Source organism: Gymnoscopelus braueri (assembly GCF_963280865.1).
Source record: "Gymnoscopelus braueri genome assembly, chromosome: 16".
NCBI lineage: Eukaryota > Metazoa > Chordata > Actinopteri > Myctophiformes > Myctophidae > Gymnoscopelus > Gymnoscopelus braueri.
The window spans coordinates 10,070,216-10,092,943 of NC_137616.1; the positions used below are offsets into that span (position 1 = coordinate 10,070,216).

Consider the following 22,728-nt stretch of genomic DNA (forward strand, 5'->3'; position numbering starts at 1 on the left):
AGTGTCACAGCACGTAATTATGTACATGATGACTGATTAATGAAGGGCATAACAGGATTTAAAGGAATGCAGTGTCACAATAGTTTGATGCAAAGGTGCCTAATTTTGATCAGAGGTGAGGAGGTCTGATGGTGAGGCTATGGATTATGATTGTGGAGTGTTATTATAGTTATTGTTATTATTGAAACACTTTCTCTTAATTGACGAAAATATGCTTTACTTTTCCAGTTCTGCCCTCCTTTGCCTTGGTGCTCCTTCTCAACAGATGACATGCCATCTGTTTTTGCTCTTTTCCTGCACCATTTTCACTGTGGTCTGACACACCTCATACACTCCATTAATCCATCGTCTTAAAAACAAATGTATACTATCCTACAAAGGATTGAAAGCACGTTTTGACATGTTGAGGGAATTTAGGCAGCTATTAGCAAACAGCACTTCTAGCTGACTTGTTGTCCTCACCTGATCCAAACATGTATGGGTACCAAGTACAACACCACAAATCTCTTACAACATATTAATGAGCATGACATTACGACACTTTATGAGTCACCAAAATTATTCAAGCCATTTTTTTTATTAGATTGTGAATATTTAGAAAAAATGATCGACGATATCTTTCGTAATTTTCAAAACCAAAAAGTGCCGTGGACATAGACAAGTCTTGCCACGGACATGTTTGTCCATGTACGGACACGTTGATGACCCCTGATTCAATAGGAAGAGAGATACATACATACTGATACTCCTAGGAAATCCTCCTGCAACCGAAGAGGAGGATAGCCCGATAGCTCCTGTCTTCCATACCGGACAGACCAACCAGGAAATGTTAGACTTTATCAACAAGGCATACAGACATGACATCTGACCTCTTAACACTTCTCTTCACTTTTCCTGATTTTTTCCCTGTTAAGTCTATGAGCTTGTATGTCCGCTATTTTTTTAAATCTTTGAAAAATTATGAATAATTTTTAACATAAATCTTCTCTGCTGGGGGTCCCTGGCAAAACATTTTCAGATGGGGGGTCCGCGGCCAAATACATGTCAATTTGAGTTGAGAACCACTGCAATAGGCCACAGTAATGGACCAGGACTCTCACTTATTTACCAGATTTATCCAAATAAGCCAGGATTAAAGACACTTGCATTGATCCAAGCGTGCAGAACTTCCATCCTTTATACTATATAGGCCTTCTTTACAGTTTTGTAGCAGGGTGGCCCATTCTATAGTCGTGAGTGCAGTGATTTTGTGACCCTCCCCCTCTGCCTGTTTTTGGCTGAAACACTTCCCATCATGGGAAGTGAATAGCAGAGTGAGGCAGGTCGTCAGCCCACTTGCATCACCTGGTGATTGAGAAGCAGTAACCTGAGTTAACTCCTTCTCTTCTCCACTGAGCTGGTCACAGGTCTCAGAGTTCACACTGACACACACACACACACACACACACACACACACACACACACACACACACACACACACACACACACACACATTGTATTTGTCAGTGCACAACACCAGTGCGCAACTAAGTGTAAATCAGGCATAACTCTATCTGTAATCCCTAAAACTAACCTCTAAATGTCTTGTCTTATCCTAAACCTAACCTCAACCATAACACGTTCCTCTCATCACTCATCCTTGCATTTTGAATTCATGTGTGGAGTGTGGTCTCCTTTTTTGTCTCTGACTACACCTGTTTTGTGTCATGTTTTCCAAGTAAAATCAAAATCACAAAATATCCTATAAATAATTTGATCGATAGTAACTTTCAAACGTTGCTGACTAAGTCTGCTGTGGGAAGCTTGGGTCAATTGTCTCATACCCTGAGTTTCCAACTAATTCAAAATGCTGCTGCCAGATTGTTAACCTGCTCCAGCAGAAGGTGCCACATCAGTCCAGTCCTGGCCTCTTTGCACTGGATTCATGTTAATTTCAGGGTCCAGTTCAAGGTCCTGTTGCTCACTTTTTTCATATTTTGTTATTTTGCTTTACTTTTTTATTAGGGAATACTAAATACAATGGAACAGGTATACAGGTGCGTACCCCTGTAACTAAAAATGTTACTGGGAAAAAGGAGAAAAGAAAGGGAAAAGGGAGAAATAAAATGGAAGAGGAAAGAAAAAAGGAGGATGAGGACGAGAGGGGAAGGATAGGAGGGTAGGTAGGTTATAAAGGGATTCCATGTATGGAATATAGCCTTACCCTTTTCTAATTTAAGATAAGACATTACATCCCTGAGCCACATAAAGGTAATTGGAACCTTAGAGGATTCCCATAACAAAATAATGCAACATCTAGCCAAGAGGGATGTGAAAGCTAGTATATCTGATTGTGAAGAGTTTATCTGAGCACAGCCGCTTGAGACCCCAAATATCGCTATTAAGGGGTTCGTCTGTACATGTAATCCAAAAAACGTTTGAACAAAATATTGAAGTTGTCACTCCAAAATGTATTGAGTTTGGGACAAAAATAAAACACATGACTCAGGTTACATGGAGAAGCTGGTGCTCACCTATTTAGAGCTCTGCATTGTCAGGCCCCGGGATACTTAACTGACCTGCTCCCACGTTATGTGCCCAGCAGGGCCCTAACAGGGGCTGTTAGATGTTCCCAACACTAAACTAAAAACTAAAGGTGGCAAAGCCTTTCAGGTTGTAGCTCCTAAACTTTGGAATACACTCTTCCACAAGTTTTGAGAGATTAATTGTACAGCCTTTTTCTGCTGAAATACCTTGTTTTGTTTTTAATCTCACTGTATGTAAAGCACGTTGTGAGATCTCTCTGTGAGAAGTGCCATAATAAATAAAATGTACTTACTTACTGTCACACCAGTAGAGTTAGCATATAAATGATTAGCAAAATACAATAATAATTATAGATAGTGATAGCCTTCTAAAACTTAGAGGTTTGTTTTTTATTATGCAATAATTAACCTGTCATCTGTAGCTGTAACATGATCAACACACTTACTGAGGCTGTCATTGATTGTCTGTCTGTCTTTCTTTCTTTCTTTCTTTCTTTCTTTCTTTCTTTCTTTCATAGATGATGATGATGACATTCGGATTGTGATGGTTGGGAAAACTGGAGCTGGAAAGAGTGCCAGTGGAAACACCATCCTGGGTTCTAAAGTGTTCGAATCCACCTTTTCAGCAGAATCTGAGACAAAAAGGTGTAAGGAGGTCTGTCGTAAAGTGGCTGGTAGAAAGGTTTCTGTTATTGACACTCCAGGCTTTTTTGACACAGAGTTCAGCGAAGACAAAAACCTTAAAGAGATCAGAAAATGTATTTCTCGTGCTGCTCCTGGTCCCCATGCGTTTCTGGCTGTGATCCGAATGGGAAGATTCACAGATGAGGAGATAAAAAGTTTGGAAAATACTCAGGAAGCATTTGGACAAAAGTCAAATGAATACACCATGATTCTCTTCACTCATGGTGATCAGCTTAAAGGTTCAGTTGAAAATTTTGTGAATGGTTCTCCAAAGCTACAAAAATTAATCAGCAAGTATAGTGGTTTTTATCATGTCTTCAACAACGAAATTAAGGATCCCTCTCAGGTCACTGAGCTGCTGGAGAAAATCAACACGATGGTGGAGAAGAATGGTGGAAGCTACTACACCAACGAGATGTTCCAAGAGGCAAAGAAACGAGGTGAGAGAAAGAAGCCATTCCTCTTTGCTTTTATTATTATTCTATTTAGCCTTTATTTAACCAGGATAAAACCACATTGAGACAAAGGGCCCGATTATTATGGAAGCAAATAGATGCCACAATTAAAATGAAATGGCAAATTTGAAAATGTAATTGAAAGAATAGAAATGTTATTTAATCTTCAGGGTGTCAAGGGATTTTTGTGACGTTATTGAAAATGCAATAGAATGTTTAATTAATCTCCCATTATGCTCATTCTATGACAGATTTAAATTGATAAATACATTTGATTTATATATATTTTTTAATGCCCCACTAAATAGTGGACAATATTAAAATCAAAAGGCTAATTCAAAAATGTAAATGAGATAAGAGAAATGCTTTTTAATCTTCACATAATGAACACATTTTTTTAGACAAAAATTTATATGCAATAGCATTCATATTTAATCTTCAGGTGTGCTCATCCTATGACGGAATTTAAATTATTCATAAAAGGTTATTTGAGTTCAAAACATTTGCCCGCTAAATAATGGACAATTCTCAAACGAAAAGGCTATTTTGAAAATTTAAATAAAATAAGGCTAATGCTTTTTAATCTTCAGCTAATAAACACATTATTTGAGTCACAATTGAATGTATAATTCAATAGCATTTACATTTAACAGAATGAAAAAGAAAGAAAATGACTTTGCTTTATCATTTTCAAATCCTACTCTGCGCAATAATTTATTGCGCAGGGTACGATTTGAAAATTATAAAACTGTCATTTTATTTTGCTTTTTGATCTGTCATGGAATGAGCACACCTGGAGATGAAATGTAAATGCTATTGAATTATACCTTCATTTGTGTCTAAAACAATGCACTTATTATGTGAAGATTAAAAAGCATTCTCTTATTTCATTTAAAATGTCAGAATTGCATTTTCATTTTCATTTTTTTATATTCAGTCCATTCCGGGTGTCCTCTTGGGGTTACAAAAACACCCTAACCGAAAGAAAGATTGAGCAACTATGTTCTATTTTTCATATTAACTACTAGGCTACTCGTTTACAATCAAGCTGTCAAGTGAGTTGTTTTCTCTCTCTCGCTCTCGCTCTGTCTCTCTCCTTTACCTCCTTCCTCCGATCAGAATGTCAGTATCCATATAGTGGGGCAGATTAACTGCGAATTACAGGTGAATCGTTCACTTCTGGATACAAGCACCAAAACTGGCACACATACTCCTTAGGTAGTGCTCTTTTGATAAAACCTGTTAGCCACTCAAAAATCCAAGATGGCGACCATTTTTTTCAAGATGGCCACCACCTTAGCGGAGCAGCTGGTGATATAATCTTTCAGGTTGTGATACAAGGACGAAATTTGGCACACATACTCTGTAAGGGCCACTCTTATGGAAAAAGACACTGGCCACTAAAAAATCCAAGATGGCGACCATTTTTTTCAAGATGGCCACCACCTTAGCGGAGTAGATATTGATATAATCTTTCAGGTTCTGATACAAGGATGAAATTTGGCACACATACTCTATAAGGGCCGATCTTATGGAAAAAGGTGCTGGCCACTCAAAAATCCAAGATGGGAACCATTTTTTTCAAGATGGCCACCACCATAGTGAAGCAGATGGTGATATAATCTTTCAGGTTGTGATACAAGGATGATATTTGGCACAAATACTCTTCAAGGTCCACTCTTGTGAAAAGGGGAGCTGGCCACCCAAACAATTCAAAATGGCTGCCATTTTTCAAGATGACTTCCAGGAGTTGTACCATTATGTCTTATATAGCTTATTATAATAGAGTGAATGTCATTGCACAACCAGGGCACAATGGTGGCATCACTGCTGTGTAACTCAGCATGGGGTTCAGTGTCAGCTGATCTAGTTTTACTAATACTGTAGTAATAGTATATCTTATCAGTGTCCCAAATGCTGTCTAACAGCTCCGGTCAATTAGCTAGTAATAGTTAGATGTAGTTAGATAGCTGTGCCTGAATTGACAGGGTGTGCCAGCGCGGGAGACTGTGCATGTATACTTACCCGGAAGGTGAACAGATCACACAGGACTTAAATGGCACTGGATGAATGATCGGGCTAGGTGTAGGTCACCCGAACCTAGTTATATCCCATACCTGAATGTGCAGTATCACTTTGATTAAGTTGGTAAAAGGATAGCCCCTTGGCCTTAATCAGAAATCAATCAACCAAAAAATGGCAAACGCAAATCCAATGTTAGCCAACAGGCAAACTGATTGGAAGAAATGTTGTCTTTGTCAGATAGACAAAAATAATGATGACCTAGTATCACCACCAACCCATCATGTTCCTCAACATGATGGCTACACCATGCTTGCCACCAATGTTCCACTCTTTTGTGAGATCAATCAAATGCCAATGATCCTGAACCCAGCAAGGCTGGATGAAGGTGGTGGCATAGAAGCTACTTTGAGAAGAAACCAGGCCAAGTATCACACAAGTTGTCGACTAATGTTCAACAACACCAAATTAGATTGTGCGAGGAAGCGACAGTCAGATGCTCAACGTAGTGAAATAGATGAAGGCCACACAAACCGCCGTAGAACCAGTCATGATAGTCTGGCTTATTTTGTGATAAAATATCCCCTGAATCTGACCTAAGACAGGTAATGACAATGAACCTGAACAACAGACTACATGAATGTGCCCAGACACTACATGATGGCAAACTATTGACTAAACTGAGTGGTGGCGATGCCATAGCACAGGAGCTGAAATACCACTGTGCATGTCTTTCTGGTCACTACAACAGAGAGAGATCCCACCTAAAAGCCCTTAAAAAAAGAGTAATCTGAGAGTGAACGAGAACCAGACATGCTTCCCCTGGTTCTCTCAGAACTGGTCAACTACATTGTAGAATCCAGTCTCAGTTCCGATGGTCCTGCTTCCGTCTCGCAGATATGAGCAACTTGTGCCAGCAGCGTCTGGAGCAACTGGGTGTAACCTCACCTACTGTCAACTCTACCAGACTAAAGGAAAAACTCATGGCAGAGATCCCTGAACTTAAGCCTTACAGAAATGGCAGAGATGTGTTCCTGACTTTTGAGGTAGACGTAGGATTGGCTCTCTCTCAAGCCGCTGAAGCTGCTGAAATCTCAGAGGCACTTACCATGGCCAAGGCTGCAAAAATCAATGAAAAACTAAAATAAATAAAGATTATATCACTATCTGCTCTGCTAAGGTGGCGGCCATTTTTAAACAGATGGTTGCCATCTTGGATTTTTGAGTGGCCAGCGGCATTTTCCATAAGAGTAGCCCTTACAGAGTATATGTGCCAAATTTCATCCTTGTATCACAACCTGAAAGATTATATCACTATCTGCTTTGCTAAGGTGGTGGCCATCTTGAAAAAAATGGTCACCATCTTGGATTTTTGAGTGGCCAGCGGCATTTTCCATAAGAGTTGCCCTTACAGAGTATATGTGCCAAATTTCATCCTTGTATCACAACCTGAAAGATTATATCACCAGCTGCTTCGCTAAGGTGGTGGCCATTTTGAAAGAAATGGTCGCCATCTTATATTTTTGAGTGGCCAGTGGCATTTTCCATAAGAGTAGCCCTTATAGAGTATATGTGTCAAATTTCATCCTTGTATCACAACCTGAAAGATTATATCACTATCTGCTTCGCTAAGGTGGTGGCTATCTTGAAAGAAATGGTCGCCATCTTGGATCTTTGAGTGGCCAGCGGCATTTTCCATAAGAGTAGCCCTTACAGAGTATATGTGTCAAATTTCATCCTTGTATCACAACCTGAAAGATTATATCACCAGCTGCTCCGCTAAGGTGGCGGCCATGTTGAAAAAATGGTTGCCATCTTGGATTTTCAGGTGGCTAACAGGTTTTATCAAAACAGTACTACCCAAGGAGTATGTGTACCAATTTTGGCACTTGTATCCGGAAGTGAACGATTATATCACTTACCTGCCCCACTAATATGCAACAGAGCTTCATATCTGCATGAGAGCATCAAATAACCAAAGTAGACAAAATAGCTAAAGAGGCTAACTAACCACAGAGTGCAAAGAAAGAGTAGCTTGTCAGACAACCCAAAATGCAACTCCTCTGGCAACCACAATAAAGTTAGCATATACAATTATACAGTCTACACATCGAAAAGCAACGCAGCAGAAAAAAAATTGTGATATGTCTATGAAATAATAGTTAAAAACTAAATGTAGGAAAAGAAACACATTTTTTTGTGACCCATAAAAATGGGTCTGCGGCCCATTAATGGGTCCCAACGCATTGTTTGGGAACCAGTGCTGTATTCCATACATTTTAGTTTTAAAACAAATTTTACAAATAAATCTTTTATAAAAATGTCACCAAAAATGTAATGTTTTCGCCTTTTCACCCGATACAGGCCTACTGAAGGAGATAAAAGAACATGTAAGTAAAAGTAGTGAAACATTCACAAAAATATTTTGAATAGTAACAGTACTATATAAAACACCTGTGTCATACAGAGTAGTAATTGTTAGTTTAACAGTTCATAGTAATACTGTGTGCATGCAGTGTGTTGTGATTAGTTGTGCAGTAGACATTGTAGTGTATTATTGTGTATTTGTTTCAAACTCTAAATGTGTCTCTGATGTTTTTAGGAGGAGCAGTACGAGTTGAACAGCAAACCTAGAGGTCTCTGTCTTATCATTTTCAATGAGAACGTTGAGGAGGAAGAACACGTACGAAATTGGAGATCTGAAGAGGCTGGTATGAATGTTGTATGGATACTATGACAAATACCATCATACTCTCTACTGTTGGTTGTTTGTAATGTTTTTTTTCTATAAACTGAAGATCACTCTATCCCTGTCATTAATTGCTCTTGACGAGCGTGTCAACTTGACATATAAAATGTAAACATGAAAACTAAACACAGCTGTACAGTATGGATTTTTGGTGTTTGAAGCTTAAGCATTATTTTATAATTAGTACTTCAGTGTTGAATGGTAAAAAATAGCCAATCTATGAGCTCGAAAAGCTTTGCACCATGATGAAAATTGTGTCAAGCATAAATAATATTGCTGACAATAACATACAATTTAACACGAAAAAGCCTTCCTGAATAAAAAAGGTATTTAGGCCTGTCTTAACCCATTCAGACCTGAGGCCCATTCTACAAATGCCTTCTAAATCAGTAGTTCTCCAACTTTTTGCGTGCCATGGACCCCCAAATTGATACGTACCTGTATGTATGGCTGCGGACCCCCATTTGAAAATGTTTTGTGCAAGGGACCCTTTCAAGATCTTTCAAAAAAAAATCAAAAATAGCAGATCTGCAAGCTCACAGCGCGACACTTCGTACCGTGCTGCGAGCTTGTAGATCTGCTATTTTTTGAATAGCCAACGCAAAAATCTAAAATGACACAGATGCTTTCCCGGTTTAATGGGTTAAATATTTATTTATTTATTCATCCATTTCCTATTATATCATGCAGAAAACAGGGACACCAGGTTGAAAGTGGTTAATGAGTGAACGTTTGTTTTCCTCCTGCAGATGAAGAGGGACATTTTTTCGACATACTGGGCTTCAGGGTGTTGATGTGTAAAAACCAAACAAGAAGTCAAATGAAGAAAACACTGGAATTCATCTCTTCGAAGAACATCAGTGAACTACAGAAGCTCAATGTACAGGAATGTAGAGAGGACAGGATGTTAACTGACCTTAACGTAGTGGAACCTCTGAAGCACACTGATGCCTTTGCTTGTTACATTCATAGTAAAGGAGCCAAGGGTGGTGTTGTGGGGACTGATGGGGAGACCCTCTCCATTGAAGACATAACTACACCTTTTAATGTAGAGAACTGTCCTGACCTGAGGAACAAACCCAAAGTGTTCTTATTAGAGGTCGGCCTGGAGGAGAGAGATATGCCTGAAGAACACTCCATGGAAGAAGATTTCCTGGTCGCCATGGCAAACAAGGAGGATTATGGAGGACATGCAGACATGAATGGAAGCTTTTTCACACAGTCTTTGTGCAAACAGATGGGTGAAGGCTGCAGTAACAGGTAACTCGCAACATAATTAATAATATGAAACAAAACGTAAACATAAACTAATATATGAATATATTATTAAGGAATGTTAAGTTGTGAAAAAATTCCAATTGATATTTATAATCGACTTAATTGATTAGTCTGATTAACCACTTAAACATTATTTGATATACTTTGTCACACAATAGTGTCATGCTAAAATAGTGAAAATAGCAGATCTACAAGCTCACAGCGCATTGTGATGTGTTGTGAGCTTGTAGATCTGCTATTTTCACTACAATGAAATGGATTAGTCTAATTAACTATTTAAACCATATATACTTAGTTGACCGGGGTTCCCCAGGGCTCTATAATTGGTCTGCTCCTTTTCTCCCTCTGCACCAAATCTCTTTGCTGAAAATAGCTGCACAAAATATGTGGAAGTTCACAATGAGCTTGTAGATCTGTTATTTCTGCCTGATGTTCAGCTCCAGAATAGAGACAGTAAGGTTCATGTGGTTCACTTTACACTCTGATGCAGTGGCGTACCCACTGTAGAGGCCTAAGATCTCGCCTCCCCTAAAAAACCCAAATAACCCGAAAAGGTGTTATTATGTGCTTAATGTCCTCAAAGTCACGCATCCAACAAGCTTTGAACTGAGCAGATTGGACCTTCCGTTCCAGAGATAATGGCCAAAACATCTTGAAAACGGCCACTTTCACCGGTTTTTGATCGCCGATTTTCGATTGAGTTGAAATTTGTTTTTTTGGGGGTAATAGAGGGGGGGGGGGGGATCTCGCCTGCCCTAAATGTAAATCCTGGGGACGCCACTGCTCTGATGCCATGTTTACATCACCACTCTTCAATCTATTCACTTGTTGTGTTGTGTTGTGTTGTGTTGTGTTGTGTTGTGTTGTGTTGTGTTGTGTTGTGTTGTTGTTATTGTTTTGTTTGCGTGTGTGCGTGCGTGCGCGCGTGTGTGTGTGTGTGCGTGTGCGTGTGTGCGTGTGCGTGTGCGTGTGCGTGTGCGTGTGCGTGTGTGTGTGTGTGTGTGTATTACAGGAGTTTTGAAATCCAGATCATTCTCAATAATGTCATCAAGGAGGTCAGCCAGAAGTGGACACCAGAGGGCGAGCAGCAGATCCCTGATTTCATCAACACTCTAAAGAAGAACCTGGTGTTCAATACAGAGTAAGCACAAAGGTCACTTTCTTGCCGGGACTCGCAAGTTTGTCTTCGCGTGGGAGCGCACAAAGAGGGACTCACCCAAATAAATACAGATACAGATACAGATTCAGATTGAATGTTCCAACCCATTCCTGATTGATTCAAAAAGTCTCAAAACACTGACTGCATTCACACTCAACAGACAAAGCATTGTGGGTAATATGCAATGTTCTGGTTACTGCCAAGCATTTTCAAAATTTAAAAAAATTGCCGATCAACTCATCCACTCACCATCACAACGTGAGCTTGTACAGTAGATAAGCTATTCTCACCTGTAGATTGAACGGATCCCAGTCTAGTCATGGATAAAGTCAAATGTTGATGACCATTTTGGGAACACTTGCTCATAAGGTACCCGTAATTAATGCTTAATTTATACATTATTTAAGCGTTAATTAAGTGTTAATTAAGCATTAATTAAGCATTAATTAAGCATTAATTCCTTGTTATTCATCATTAATTAACATAAACATTTAATCACCGGTTAAGCAAAGTTACTTAATACATCAATTACAAGGAATTCATGATGAATTAATGATGAATCAATGCTTAAAGGGATATTTCACTTTCAAAAAAACTTGGGGTCATTTTATCGTCTACTCAGGCTTTTGTGAGCCCCCCAGACCGTTTTTAAGTTGCTTGATTTAGTATTTAGATATTTGATAATCATTTTATCAGACACGCCCCCTTCCTATACAAACCCATAATAACTTCAAACTCCATTTTTCATGATTCATCAAAAACACCCGTCCTTGGTTCTGCTGACTCACCCTGCCCTCCTAATACGTGAGGGGCCGTGTTTTTTTGATTACTTTTTTCATTTTTTTTTTATTGTAAATACATACATTTTATCATAATTAAATATCAAAATCTATGTACTTCTACTAATAAGATTGTGTGCAGAACTCACACGAATCGGTTGGCATTATCTCTGGAGTCAGCGGCGGACTGGCCATTTGGCGTACCGGGCAAATGCTCGGTGGGCCGCTGGGCCAGTGGGCCGCTGGGCCACAAAAAAATAAAATAAATTAAAAATATTTTCGCTCTCGTTTTAGGATTATTACGGTCATTTCCGGGTCGCGCGGCCCAATTATTAGTTACGTTAATGTTTGGGCTGGGATGCTTTCCAGCAGGGGCCTTCCAGCAGTGCGGCTGCAGGGCTTGACAAAACGCCAAAATGCCAGGGCTGAATTTGGGTCCCAGTCCGGCCCTGTCTGGAGTCTTGTGATTGATTGATTGATTGATTGATTGAATACTTTATTTAGAAGTTTGCAGAGAAAAAGTGAAAGTACATGAAAGTACAGTTCAAATACAAGATCAACTAAATAGGATTAAAAAAAGCCTATGGCTTCTTTCAGTTGGGGTCCTTTTGTACTCAATTCATAGTGCATTAAATGACAGACAGACTACTGTGCAGAAAGTCATGTAAACAGTTTTAAAATAAAAAAAACACAGCAGAATAAAATGTGTGATATGTCTATGAATAAACTAAATGTAGGATTGTAGGCAATCCAGTGTTGTATTCCATACATTTTAGTTTTAAAACAAATGTTTACAAATAAACATTTTATAAAAATGTCACCAAGGATGTAATTTTTTTTAATCGCCTTTTCACCCGATACAGGCCTACTGAAGGAGATAAAAGAACATGTAAGTAAAAGTAGTGAAACACTCACAAAAAACATTTTGAATAGTAACAGTACTATATAAAACACCTGTGTCATACAGAGTAGTAAATTGTTAGTTTAACAGTTCATAGTAATACTGTACATGCAGTGTGTTGTGATTAGTTGTGCAGCAGACATTGTAGTGTATTATTGGGTATTTGTTTCAAACTCTAAATGTGTCTCTGATGTTTTTAGGAGGAGCAGTACGAGTTGAACAGCAAACCTAGAGGTCTCTGTCTTATCATTTTCAATGAGAACGTTGAGGAGGAAGAACGCGTATGAAATTGGAGATCTGAAGAGGCTGGTATGAATGTTGTATGAATACTATGACAAATACCATCATACTCTCTACTGTTTGTTTGTAATGTTGTTCATCTATAAACTGATGATCCCTCTATATAAAGACAGATATAAGACAGATATAAACTACTATGCAGAACATCATGTAATGGGGGGGGGCTAGGTTATGACTTTTACAGGGGCCAGTTGCAAATTGCAGCCACTTGAGGGCAGTTTTGAAGGAGAGGAAGGTTTTACACTACTTCACTACTTTTGGTAGGGCATTCAACATTTTTGTTGCATAGCAGGAGAACGAATTCAACCCCTTGTTTGTGCCAAATCTGGGTTGTACGTGATCAGTGGAACTACCTCTGGTGTTGTGATTGTGGACTTCATTTATGTTTTTTAAGTACTTTGACAGGTACATGGGTATCTTAACGTTGTGGCGTATCTTGTAGACCAGGCACATTGCAAGTTGCAGTACTCTGTCCTCAACCCTGAGCCATCCGATCCTAGCCAAGCGAGCAGGGGTTAGAGGAGTTGTAGGTGTAAGGCCAAGAAGTAGCCTTACCAGTTTGTTTTGGGATGTCTGGAGCCTTGTTTATAAGGCCGTAGTGGTGTTGTGGTACCATAAGGGGCATGCATAGTCAAAGTGACCTTGGAGGAGGTCCCCTGTTAGAATCCTCAAAGTATTCTTACTGACTAGAGAGGAAATCCTATACAAAAAACCTGTTCTTTGGTTGACTTTTTTGATGACTCTTATTGCCATTTTTTCACCGGAAAGGTTTGCCTCTTAAATGGAACATTATCACCCGCTTTGATTGTGAAGCTGTCGGCCTTGCCGAGGTTAAAACTAGACCCAAAGAAAATGGATTCAGTTTTTCCCAGGTGTAATGATAGTTTGATGCGGATCGTATCGAGTTCAGAACTGAGAGTCATCCGCGAACAGGAACAGGTTGCAGTCACAAGCTGATGACATGTCATTAACATATATCAGGAACAGTAAAGGTCTTAGTATGCTTCCTTGCGGAACGCCACAGCTCACTGGGAGGGGGAGGGGGAGGGGACAGGGTTCCGTTCACCACATGTTCTCTCCCCTCCCCTTTGGAGGGAATATTGTCGAAGCCATTGGCCTTGTGTGGTTGAAGTGCGCTCAATCTTTTAAACACCTCATCGGTTGTCACTGTGGCGAGTTTAAAATCATCTTTGCGTACACCTAGATTCTTGTAGAATGCTTGGATGTGCTCTACACCAAAACGCCCAGAGTGGGAGGGCAGTTTGTAAACCAGTGTTGTGGCTATGGTTGTGTAAAGAAGATGTTTAAGCGATTAGGCACATCCAGCTTGTCTGTAATGAGAGTGTCGTCTGATTTGATGTTGATGTTTGTAATCCTGGTTTTAAATGTTTTGCTGCAGAATAGTTGGTTGTTAAGTAACTTCCAAAGCTCACGTGGTTTGTTTGTGTTTAAAAAAAAATGTCATAGTAGTTCTTCATTGCTGTTCTTGTCATGTCAGTTACCTTGTTTTTTTGCTTATTTCGCTGTTCTTTGAGATTCGCAAGGTGGGTTTCATATTACATTAATTGGCTACTTTCTTTCACTTTTCTTCATTTTTTTTTATTGCTTAAAAGTTACAGTTGACATGTAATATAGATCTGTGAGCTTGTAGATCTGCTATTTTCACTTTCTTTGGTACAACAAAGTATACTATAGGGCTTAAGTGGGCAAGAAAATGTCAAATGGAACCCTGCTTTATGGCCTGCTAAGCAGCTATAAAAGCATGAAAGTCTTATTATTGTCAGTATTGTCATCATGAAGTGTCATCTCTCTATTGGGTGAATGTTACTTCTACGTAAACAGTACAATGTCCTCTAAATTAAACACTGGTTCTTAAACTTTTTTAATTTCAATGACCCCCAGTTTGTTTTATGATTAGGCCACAGACCCCCATAACCCTGAGAGTGTACAAATGGAACACTCTCAGAGTTACAGATCTCTAAAGGTCCATTTGGTTCCAAACTATCAACAGTTTAGCTGAGGACCCCCTGGAACCCTTTCCAGGACCCCTGGGGGTCCTCACTTTGACAACCACTACTCTAAAAGCTTTGCTTTATACTTAGTACCTTAGAGGATGGAGTAGATTTGCCCCAGGGATTTTCTACATCCATTTTAACAACCTGGCCAGGGACTACAGATGAAAATGAACTCATTACATATCGTTAGCATATTAAGAAAACATTTATTTTACGCATTTGATTATATTTGTATGTACTTATCGTATTAATTCCCTCTGGAACCCTTGGTTTTATGTTGTACGCACGCGCGCGCGCGCACACACACACACACACACACACACACACACACACACACACACACACACACACACACACACACACACACACACACACACACACACAGAGGATTGTATTATGTAAATGAATGTAGTGTGCTTCATATCATTCACCTATTCATTTATATGCGTGTGTGTGTGTGTGTGTGTGTGTGTGTGTGTGTGTGTGTGTGTGTGTGTGTGTGTGTGTGTGTGTGTGTGTGTGTGTGTGTGTGTGTGTGTGTGTATTCATGTTAATTCATGTTCTGTATCGGATTTGACTTGGTGTGTTTGTGTGTGCTTTTTTTGCCAAAATAAAATAGTTTTCTTATAAAGTCGTTGTCATGGCTAATTCTTTGAATGAACAAACAGAACATTACAATATGAACTGACAGCTACATTAACACACAATGTCATTAATAGTCGTCATTAAGTGATGTCACAGTGATGTGCAATTAGGGTGCAAACAGGAAGACATCAGGATGTCGGTGCTTTGAATACTTGAAAACTTTAAATACTCTTAGTTTTAATAGTGTAATATCCTACTCTATCACTTACACTAGTAGCATCTCGTTACTATCGGGTGGAAACCTCCATGTCCAAAACTTTTCAGGATTCAATTCAAAGCAGCAAAAATAGACGATCTTCAATTTAAAATGAGCATATTCAAATATATTATTTATTGTATTTGTATGAAAATGTGAACATTTGTGAAAATCTTTGAAAATGATCTATCTTTATGCCTTGTATGATGACTGATGTCTTCGTTTTATGTTTTGTTTCCAGAGTTTAAAGTATGAGGAAAACTGATGGATGGGTTCATTGTTAAGTGTTGCTTAGTGATTTGTAGCACTTTTAGATGAACCTTACAGTAAAACAACAGGTAGGTCATCTCAAGATGTGGCAGTGCAGTGTTGTGGTTTGAGTTTCACCTTGTGACTCTAGACTGATGTCATAGAAAGCTTCCCCCAAGCTAAATTATCATTTTGGTTGGAAGCAATGGAAACACATGCACAATGGTTTGTGGGAGAAGTAGTTCCTTCAGTCTTAAAATACAGCATGTACACAGTCTTGCCTATCTTTGGCTTTTTGTGTTTTCTGATAAAAAATATATAAACAGAATGAAATGTTTCATGCCCATGATTCCTCACATCAGTGGTTGGCTTCATTCCAAGCATAACACTCTTTATAAAAGGTTTTTCTGAAACATCTATGGATAAATAAATGGGATTTCTACTTCCTACATCAGTGCTGGTGAAAACCTCTGTGAAGATGGCACCAAATATGATAAAAACATGAATAAAAATGGTGCTACATTGTGCCGTACATTTTATAATTTGTGCTGGTATCATTTTTGAGATATTTTAAGTTATATGTTTATGAGCTTTGCTGAGCTTTGCACCCCACATTTAAATACTCCAAATCGAACAAATGCCAGTCCGTCGCGGCCGATGCTTCCTTTTTGCATGATATTGTTTGATTGAAAGATGTGCAATCCAAAAAGTGCACATGCATTAATTAACAAAGTCATGAGTTTAGTTCGGCAAATTATATTTGGACTGAATAAGTTGGAGTTCGAACCAGGAACCTTCAGACTGGCAGGTAGACACTGTACTGACTGAGCCATTGGATAGATAGAATTGAGGTTCATACGGCATTGTAATATGTATAGACTTATGTGTTCTTTAACGTTGCTACCTTTTAAATGGCCATTGACAATGCATTGGGCGCTTAAAGTTAAATATTAAAAAAACTACACATTATTTAATTATTTGCAGAAACATTATGTCTCCTCGGAACCGAAACTAGTGAAAGTAGCCGATCTACAAGCTCACAAAGGCTCGAACCGGGAACCGTTTTACTAAGAGGCAAACACTGTACTGATTGAGCTATTCGATCCACAGACATACATTTGTGAGAAAGGAGCGCAAACAGATTATTTTTCTTTATGAAGCCAGGCCTCTACAATATTCATTGGCTCATCGAGGCTTCGTTTCACATTTTCAGAAACTTCTCTTCAATTAGGATTTTAGATAATGGTCCACAGATTGAGTGTAGAACGTTTCACACAAATTGCTAAAAAATCCCAGCAGAAACACTGGTTTAAGATTTTTTCAAACTGATCAAAATGGCGGAAAAAGCTTAATTATTTCACTTATGGAAAATCCACCCTTTGGCCAATAGTTTGTGTCTTTGCCGTTTGGCATAGCCCCCTACCATATTGCAGAGTTTCGTAAAAAGGGATTGCACGGTTAAGCAGAACTGCAAAAAGTGGTGGAAGACGAAAGTGTAGAGATGCAAAGAGGGTCCAAAGGCCCTACGGCCTTGGCCCCTCAATAAAAATGACGTTCACTATTGGAAAATGTATGAAACACCAAAACAAATTTTACTTTGAGAGAAGATACAACCTTTTAGACCAGTTCTGTGTCTATGCAGAGTAAAACTAATTTTAGGACAGAACAAACACAGCACCAGGCATGGACAAGCCATCGGGAAGTTTGGGAATTTTCCCAGTGGGGCTGTCTTTTTTATTTATTTGAGATTTGTGTTTGAAAAAATGCTATATTATTCAACACTTTCCCAAACAAATTAGATTTTTCAAAGAAATTCAAAAATAGCAGATATACAAGCTTGCAGTGCGACACGAGGTGACACGCTGTGAGCTTGTACATCTGTTATTTTTTAATAGCCAACGTATAAATGGATAAAGTGTTGAAAATGATTGTGATACTGTATCAACAAATGTTGCTGAGGACCCCCTGGAACCCCCCCCCCCCCCCCCCTTGGGGGGTCCCCGGACCCCACTTTGAGAACCACTGCCCTACACGTCCATTTGGTTCCATGTGAATATGCTCAGAGATAGATTAACACTGAGGATTTATTTTTCATTGTAGATTGGGGTTCCAGAGATAAAACATATTATACAGTATAATCAAATGGGGGTCATTGCCTATCAAGGCATATCAAACAGGGGGTCCTTGAAATTGAAATAGGCTGAGAATCATTGATATACTACAGGGACTATTCTACAGTATAAGCCTTCATGAAGAGTGTTAAAACACATAACTATTCATTGTGATGATGCTGCCACCTAGAGGTGTATATACTGTACATGCAATTTGAAAATAATACTTATTATTGCTATTGTCACACTTGTGACAAGATGTCACAAGTGTGCATTATTTTGCACGAATCCTACGATTTGACAATATGCAGTTACATCTGGCCAACACTTGATTGTCAGAAGTGTTCTATTCTATTCTATTGAAGGATTATTAAAGTATTAATGATGGAATATAAGTATGTTAGCTCTATATCACCATAGGCCTGAATACGTTTGAATAACTCACCTTACTTTCCTGCAGTCTTGTCTAGACTTTCCCCGACTATTTTCTTGCTAGATGAAAAGAAAATATATCAAAAGTGAATTTCACGTATTAGTTACATTTTAATGCTTTACTGAAACCAAAGTTATCCAAATAATGCCACTATAACAAAAAAAACATTGAACTGTGGACTCTGACAAGCACTTGGAATTGTAGGAGTTGAGGCATTATTTAGTTTGACTCGGTTCCACAGATAAATATTGTGAAAATAGACGATTGTGAGGCGTTGTGAGCTTGTAGATCAGCTATTTTCACAATGTTTGTCTCTTTCTTATATTATTTAACAATTTGGCAAATGTTTGACCAGTTATAGTATAGTTGATTACTTTTGATGCAGTAGGTCTAATGGTCTTTTTTCTTACTTTTCTTTCTTTTTTAAAAGATATTAAGGTATTAAAAAGGTCTTAAAAGTCCTTAAATTGTCACTTCACTGTCATCTGGCCCCCACCCCCACAAAGAAAAATCATGTGGGGACCCCCCTGGGAGTCCCGACCCACAGGTTGAGAAGCACTGACCTAGTCTAGTGCACCTGACGTCAGTAGCCAGCCTACTGACAGTAGCAACAAGACAGGAGCGTCCCAGTGAAGTTAAACAGTCATCTTTGTGGAAATGTTTTCAACTGCCATGGTTTCCTACAGTGGATGTCTCTTGATCAATTATGCTGGTTTCCAATCAAAGCTGGAGTTTATAGGATAGCCTTTAAAAGCGACCCAATGTAACCCACGGTTCTTGTTTTGATGTCATTAATATTATAGGTGCCATGGAGGCCAGCAACATTGAATAATTATATAAAGTTGATGCATTTATCTAACAGGAAAATGAAGTCCACGGCTTCTTACAAAGCACATGGTCAGAGCTGCTGCCTGCCTCGGACCTCGTTGGCACATCAGAGGCAGTCAGCTCCGTGGCACAGATCAAAGTGTTAATTAATGGTTTAAATAGGAGAACTGATGGTCACATTGATGCACATTACAACACCAATTTCACCGGATTTGGATCGTCGAGTCAGGCTATAGGCCTACTTTACAATTTGATCCCCAAAAAATATTTATATATTTTTTTCTTTTTTTTTCGGGGCCCCCCCAGTCGGGGGCCATTGGGCAGAGTCCTGCAACGGGCCGGGTACCCGTGGATACCCGACGGGTACCCGCGTTTGACGGGTGAAAACGGGTGAAAACTTTACTTTGATAAGATCACGGGTACGGGGACGGGCGGTACTGAACTAATCGCGGGCGGGTATCATTTTATTGTGAAAATCAGAGAGCACTGTTTCCGCCCAAACAACGTCACTTGTGTAACTTAACACAGCACAACTGCATGGAGCACGCTTGTCAGTTATCTTAACTCACAAAAACAAATTGAACATCCTGTTAAACCTTCAAATTAAAACCATCTGACGACGTAAACAACGACACATGTGTGCTGCGTAGATGCACGTTCGCGCGCGTGGCTTAAGCTCGCTCCTCCGTCTTCACTTGATTTCTGTACGAACCTGACCACTGAATGTAGCGCTGTTGTTGAAGGCTGCTATCTTTTTCAACACACTTTTCAATAGGATTTACTTTTTTTTGTGACACGTTATCTCTCCTCTCCATCAGTGTCTTAGGTATATCTGTTTTGTTTTTTTTGGCACCTTATCTCTCCTCTCCATCAGTGTGGTTTCTCTGCAACGTCAAAACATTTTTGCTGACATGAAGCTGTTATTCCCCACGTCTTCCTGTAGCTTCACCGTGTCTCACCAGGGCCAGAGAGCAGCAGTCTCATCAGCAGAGCTGGATCACTGAACGGGCCTGTCGGGCCCACTAGAACCAGGGGTCCAAAGGTCAGGAGGGCCCTCTATAAAAATGGGCCGACTTATACCCACTGTTCCAGAGCCTGACCCTAAACTTCAGCCTATGTATTTCTTTGTAAAGTATTAGGCTAATCCCATTTCAATGTGTCAGTGTTTTGTAAATCATTTACGAGCTGTTATCTCCTATACTACAGTGGATTGTGTGCATATTCTATGTGCATGCACTGTGTAGGTTGGCTCTGGCTGTGGTGCCTTAATGTGTGTGTGTGGGGGGGGGGGGGGGGGGTCTGAGGTGGTCTTAGACCGAGGGGGTCCACAGACCTGGGGTCCGCCCCTGCTCATCAGACAACTCAACACAGCTGAGAAGAGTGAGGAAGAACCAACAGGCTGCAGCTGTGGCTCCTTCCCAGCAGCCCTGAATAAAACACCTCTCCGTCCTTCACAGAGTCAAGTCACCTTTATTTTGATATAATTTACACTTTTTTTACACTCTCAGAGTTACGGGTCCATTTAGAACCCAGTCAAGTAACTGTGAGGGTCCCTGGCTGGACCCCACTTTGAGAACCACTGATGTAAACCACATTTTGGAGTCCACCAAAGCCAAATATAAAATAAAAACATCAGAAACAACTCATTCAAACATTGTTAGGATGAATTTAAAAAGAAAGAAAAAACTAATAATTACATTCAATGGTCATTGTTAACTCTTTGACTGCGGACGACGCGATAACGCGTCAAGTGCTACTTTGTCCAGTTGGCCGTCGACGCGCTCGACGCGCTGGACGCGCGTTCATTGTTTAATCTCTGATTGCGCTATGCTGCTTAATATTCAATGTTATTCTCGAGTTCCACTTACTTCACGGACATCTGCATCCGGTTTCATGACCTGGATTCCGTTTCCGGTTTTTGATTCTTTTCCCCAGTCATTTTCGTCCAAAATAGGTAAATAAACGGTCTTTCACACGGTATGACGGACAAACGGACAGTTTCTCTTCTATAATCTATGGTCTGGGTGACGATCAGTCATCGCCGTCGTATATCACAACGTAATTTTCGGCGATCAAAACAATGGGGGGGACGTCACATCCGTTTTCATGTTTTTCCTTGTCTAATCTATGAAGAAGGGTGAGAGAGACCCAACGACATGATCAAAGCTGTCATGTGCTGCGCTCTAGTGGCGGGTTTGTGCTGGGTCTTTATATTATGTGTCCTTAAATTATTTTCATGAGAAAAATTCAAAATATAAAAATAAAAAAACACGAAAATTGCTGGCACTGGGGGAGTACTTTATGAAAATACTCTGGCAGTCAAAGAGTTAAAACACAGACAATGGATCACCCTCAGACTGAGCTAAAAGCAATAGAGAAGATATAGAGGTCTTTAGGTTGGATTTAAATATTCAATGGTGGAGCTGGACTTAATGTATGATGGGAGATCATTCTAGAGGTTAGGAGCAGCAACAGAGAAAGCCCTTTAGATCACCTCTAGTTTTAAGACGTGTTTGTGGAACTGAAAGGAGTTGTTTAGTGGATGACCGCTGAGTTAGCGCATCAGAAATGTATTGTGGAGCTAGACCATTAAGGGCTTTAAAAACAAAACGTTTAATGTTTTAATCAATATGATATTTCACTGGTAGCCACTAGCCAATGCAGTTGGGCCAAAACAGGGCTGATGTGCTCTGGTTTCTTTGTTCCAATTTAATTCAAGCCAACACATATTTTCACATCAGTGTCCCTATAGGACAGAATCATTAATACGGGGTTCCATGAAAGTCCATTTTGAAAACGGCTGGACTGTATGTTTTCTCATCAATTTCTCCCTCCGTAGGAGAGCGTACGAGCCAGCCCACAACCACATGCTGCAGACTCAACAACCCAGTACCGCGGGAAGTAGGGGTGCGGCCGCCCCCACTCCCCCCAGGTACCGAATTTAGGTGAACCGAATAAACCGAATTTAGGTGACAAAAAAAAAAAAAAACCCGACCAAAACCGCGAAAAAAATGTGCGCGCGCATACCGCACCCTTAACATAAAAGGTCTTCCCGCGGCTATGAACCAACCCCTAGCACACTGCCAACCAGCTAACTGTCTGCTACCATGCTAGCTGCTAGCTCACTACCTTGCTGTCTAACCCCTGGCACAGAGGCAGAGCAGGACCCACCACCTGCCATTGCCCTGATCCCTCCTGCACCTAACCCCATTTCCTCCTAGTTTGTGTGATACTTTTTTCATTTATTTTTAATAATATTTTGGGAAAATGAAAACAATTAAATACAATAAAAAATATATATAAAATGATTTAAACAAGTAATCGAAAAAACAAAACAGCCCCCTCACGTATTAGGAGGGCAGTATGAGCCACCAGAACCAAGGACGGGTGTTTTCGATG

General features: G+C 39.7%; 1 protein-coding gene across 1 annotated transcript in view; it reads left to right on the forward strand.

The window, feature by feature from the left end:
• LOC308103394 (uncharacterized protein) overlaps positions 1–15,278 on the forward strand; it is a 29,327-nt gene extending 14,049 nt beyond the window's left edge. Inside the window, exons 7-13 of the mRNA XM_080453350.1 lie at positions 3,044–3,649; positions 8,051–8,076; positions 8,289–8,397; positions 9,185–9,695; positions 10,726–10,854; positions 12,515–12,540; positions 12,753–15,278. Of these exons, the coding sequence (XP_080309476.1) occupies positions 3,044–3,649; positions 8,051–8,076; positions 8,289–8,397; positions 9,185–9,695; positions 10,726–10,854; positions 12,515–12,540; positions 12,753–12,754 (1,409 nt within the window). The 3' untranslated portion in view covers positions 12,755–15,278. The remainder of the gene's footprint in view (positions 1–3,043; positions 3,650–8,050; positions 8,077–8,288; positions 8,398–9,184; positions 9,696–10,725; positions 10,855–12,514; positions 12,541–12,752) is intronic.
• Positions 15,279–22,728: the final 7,450 nt, after the last annotated feature.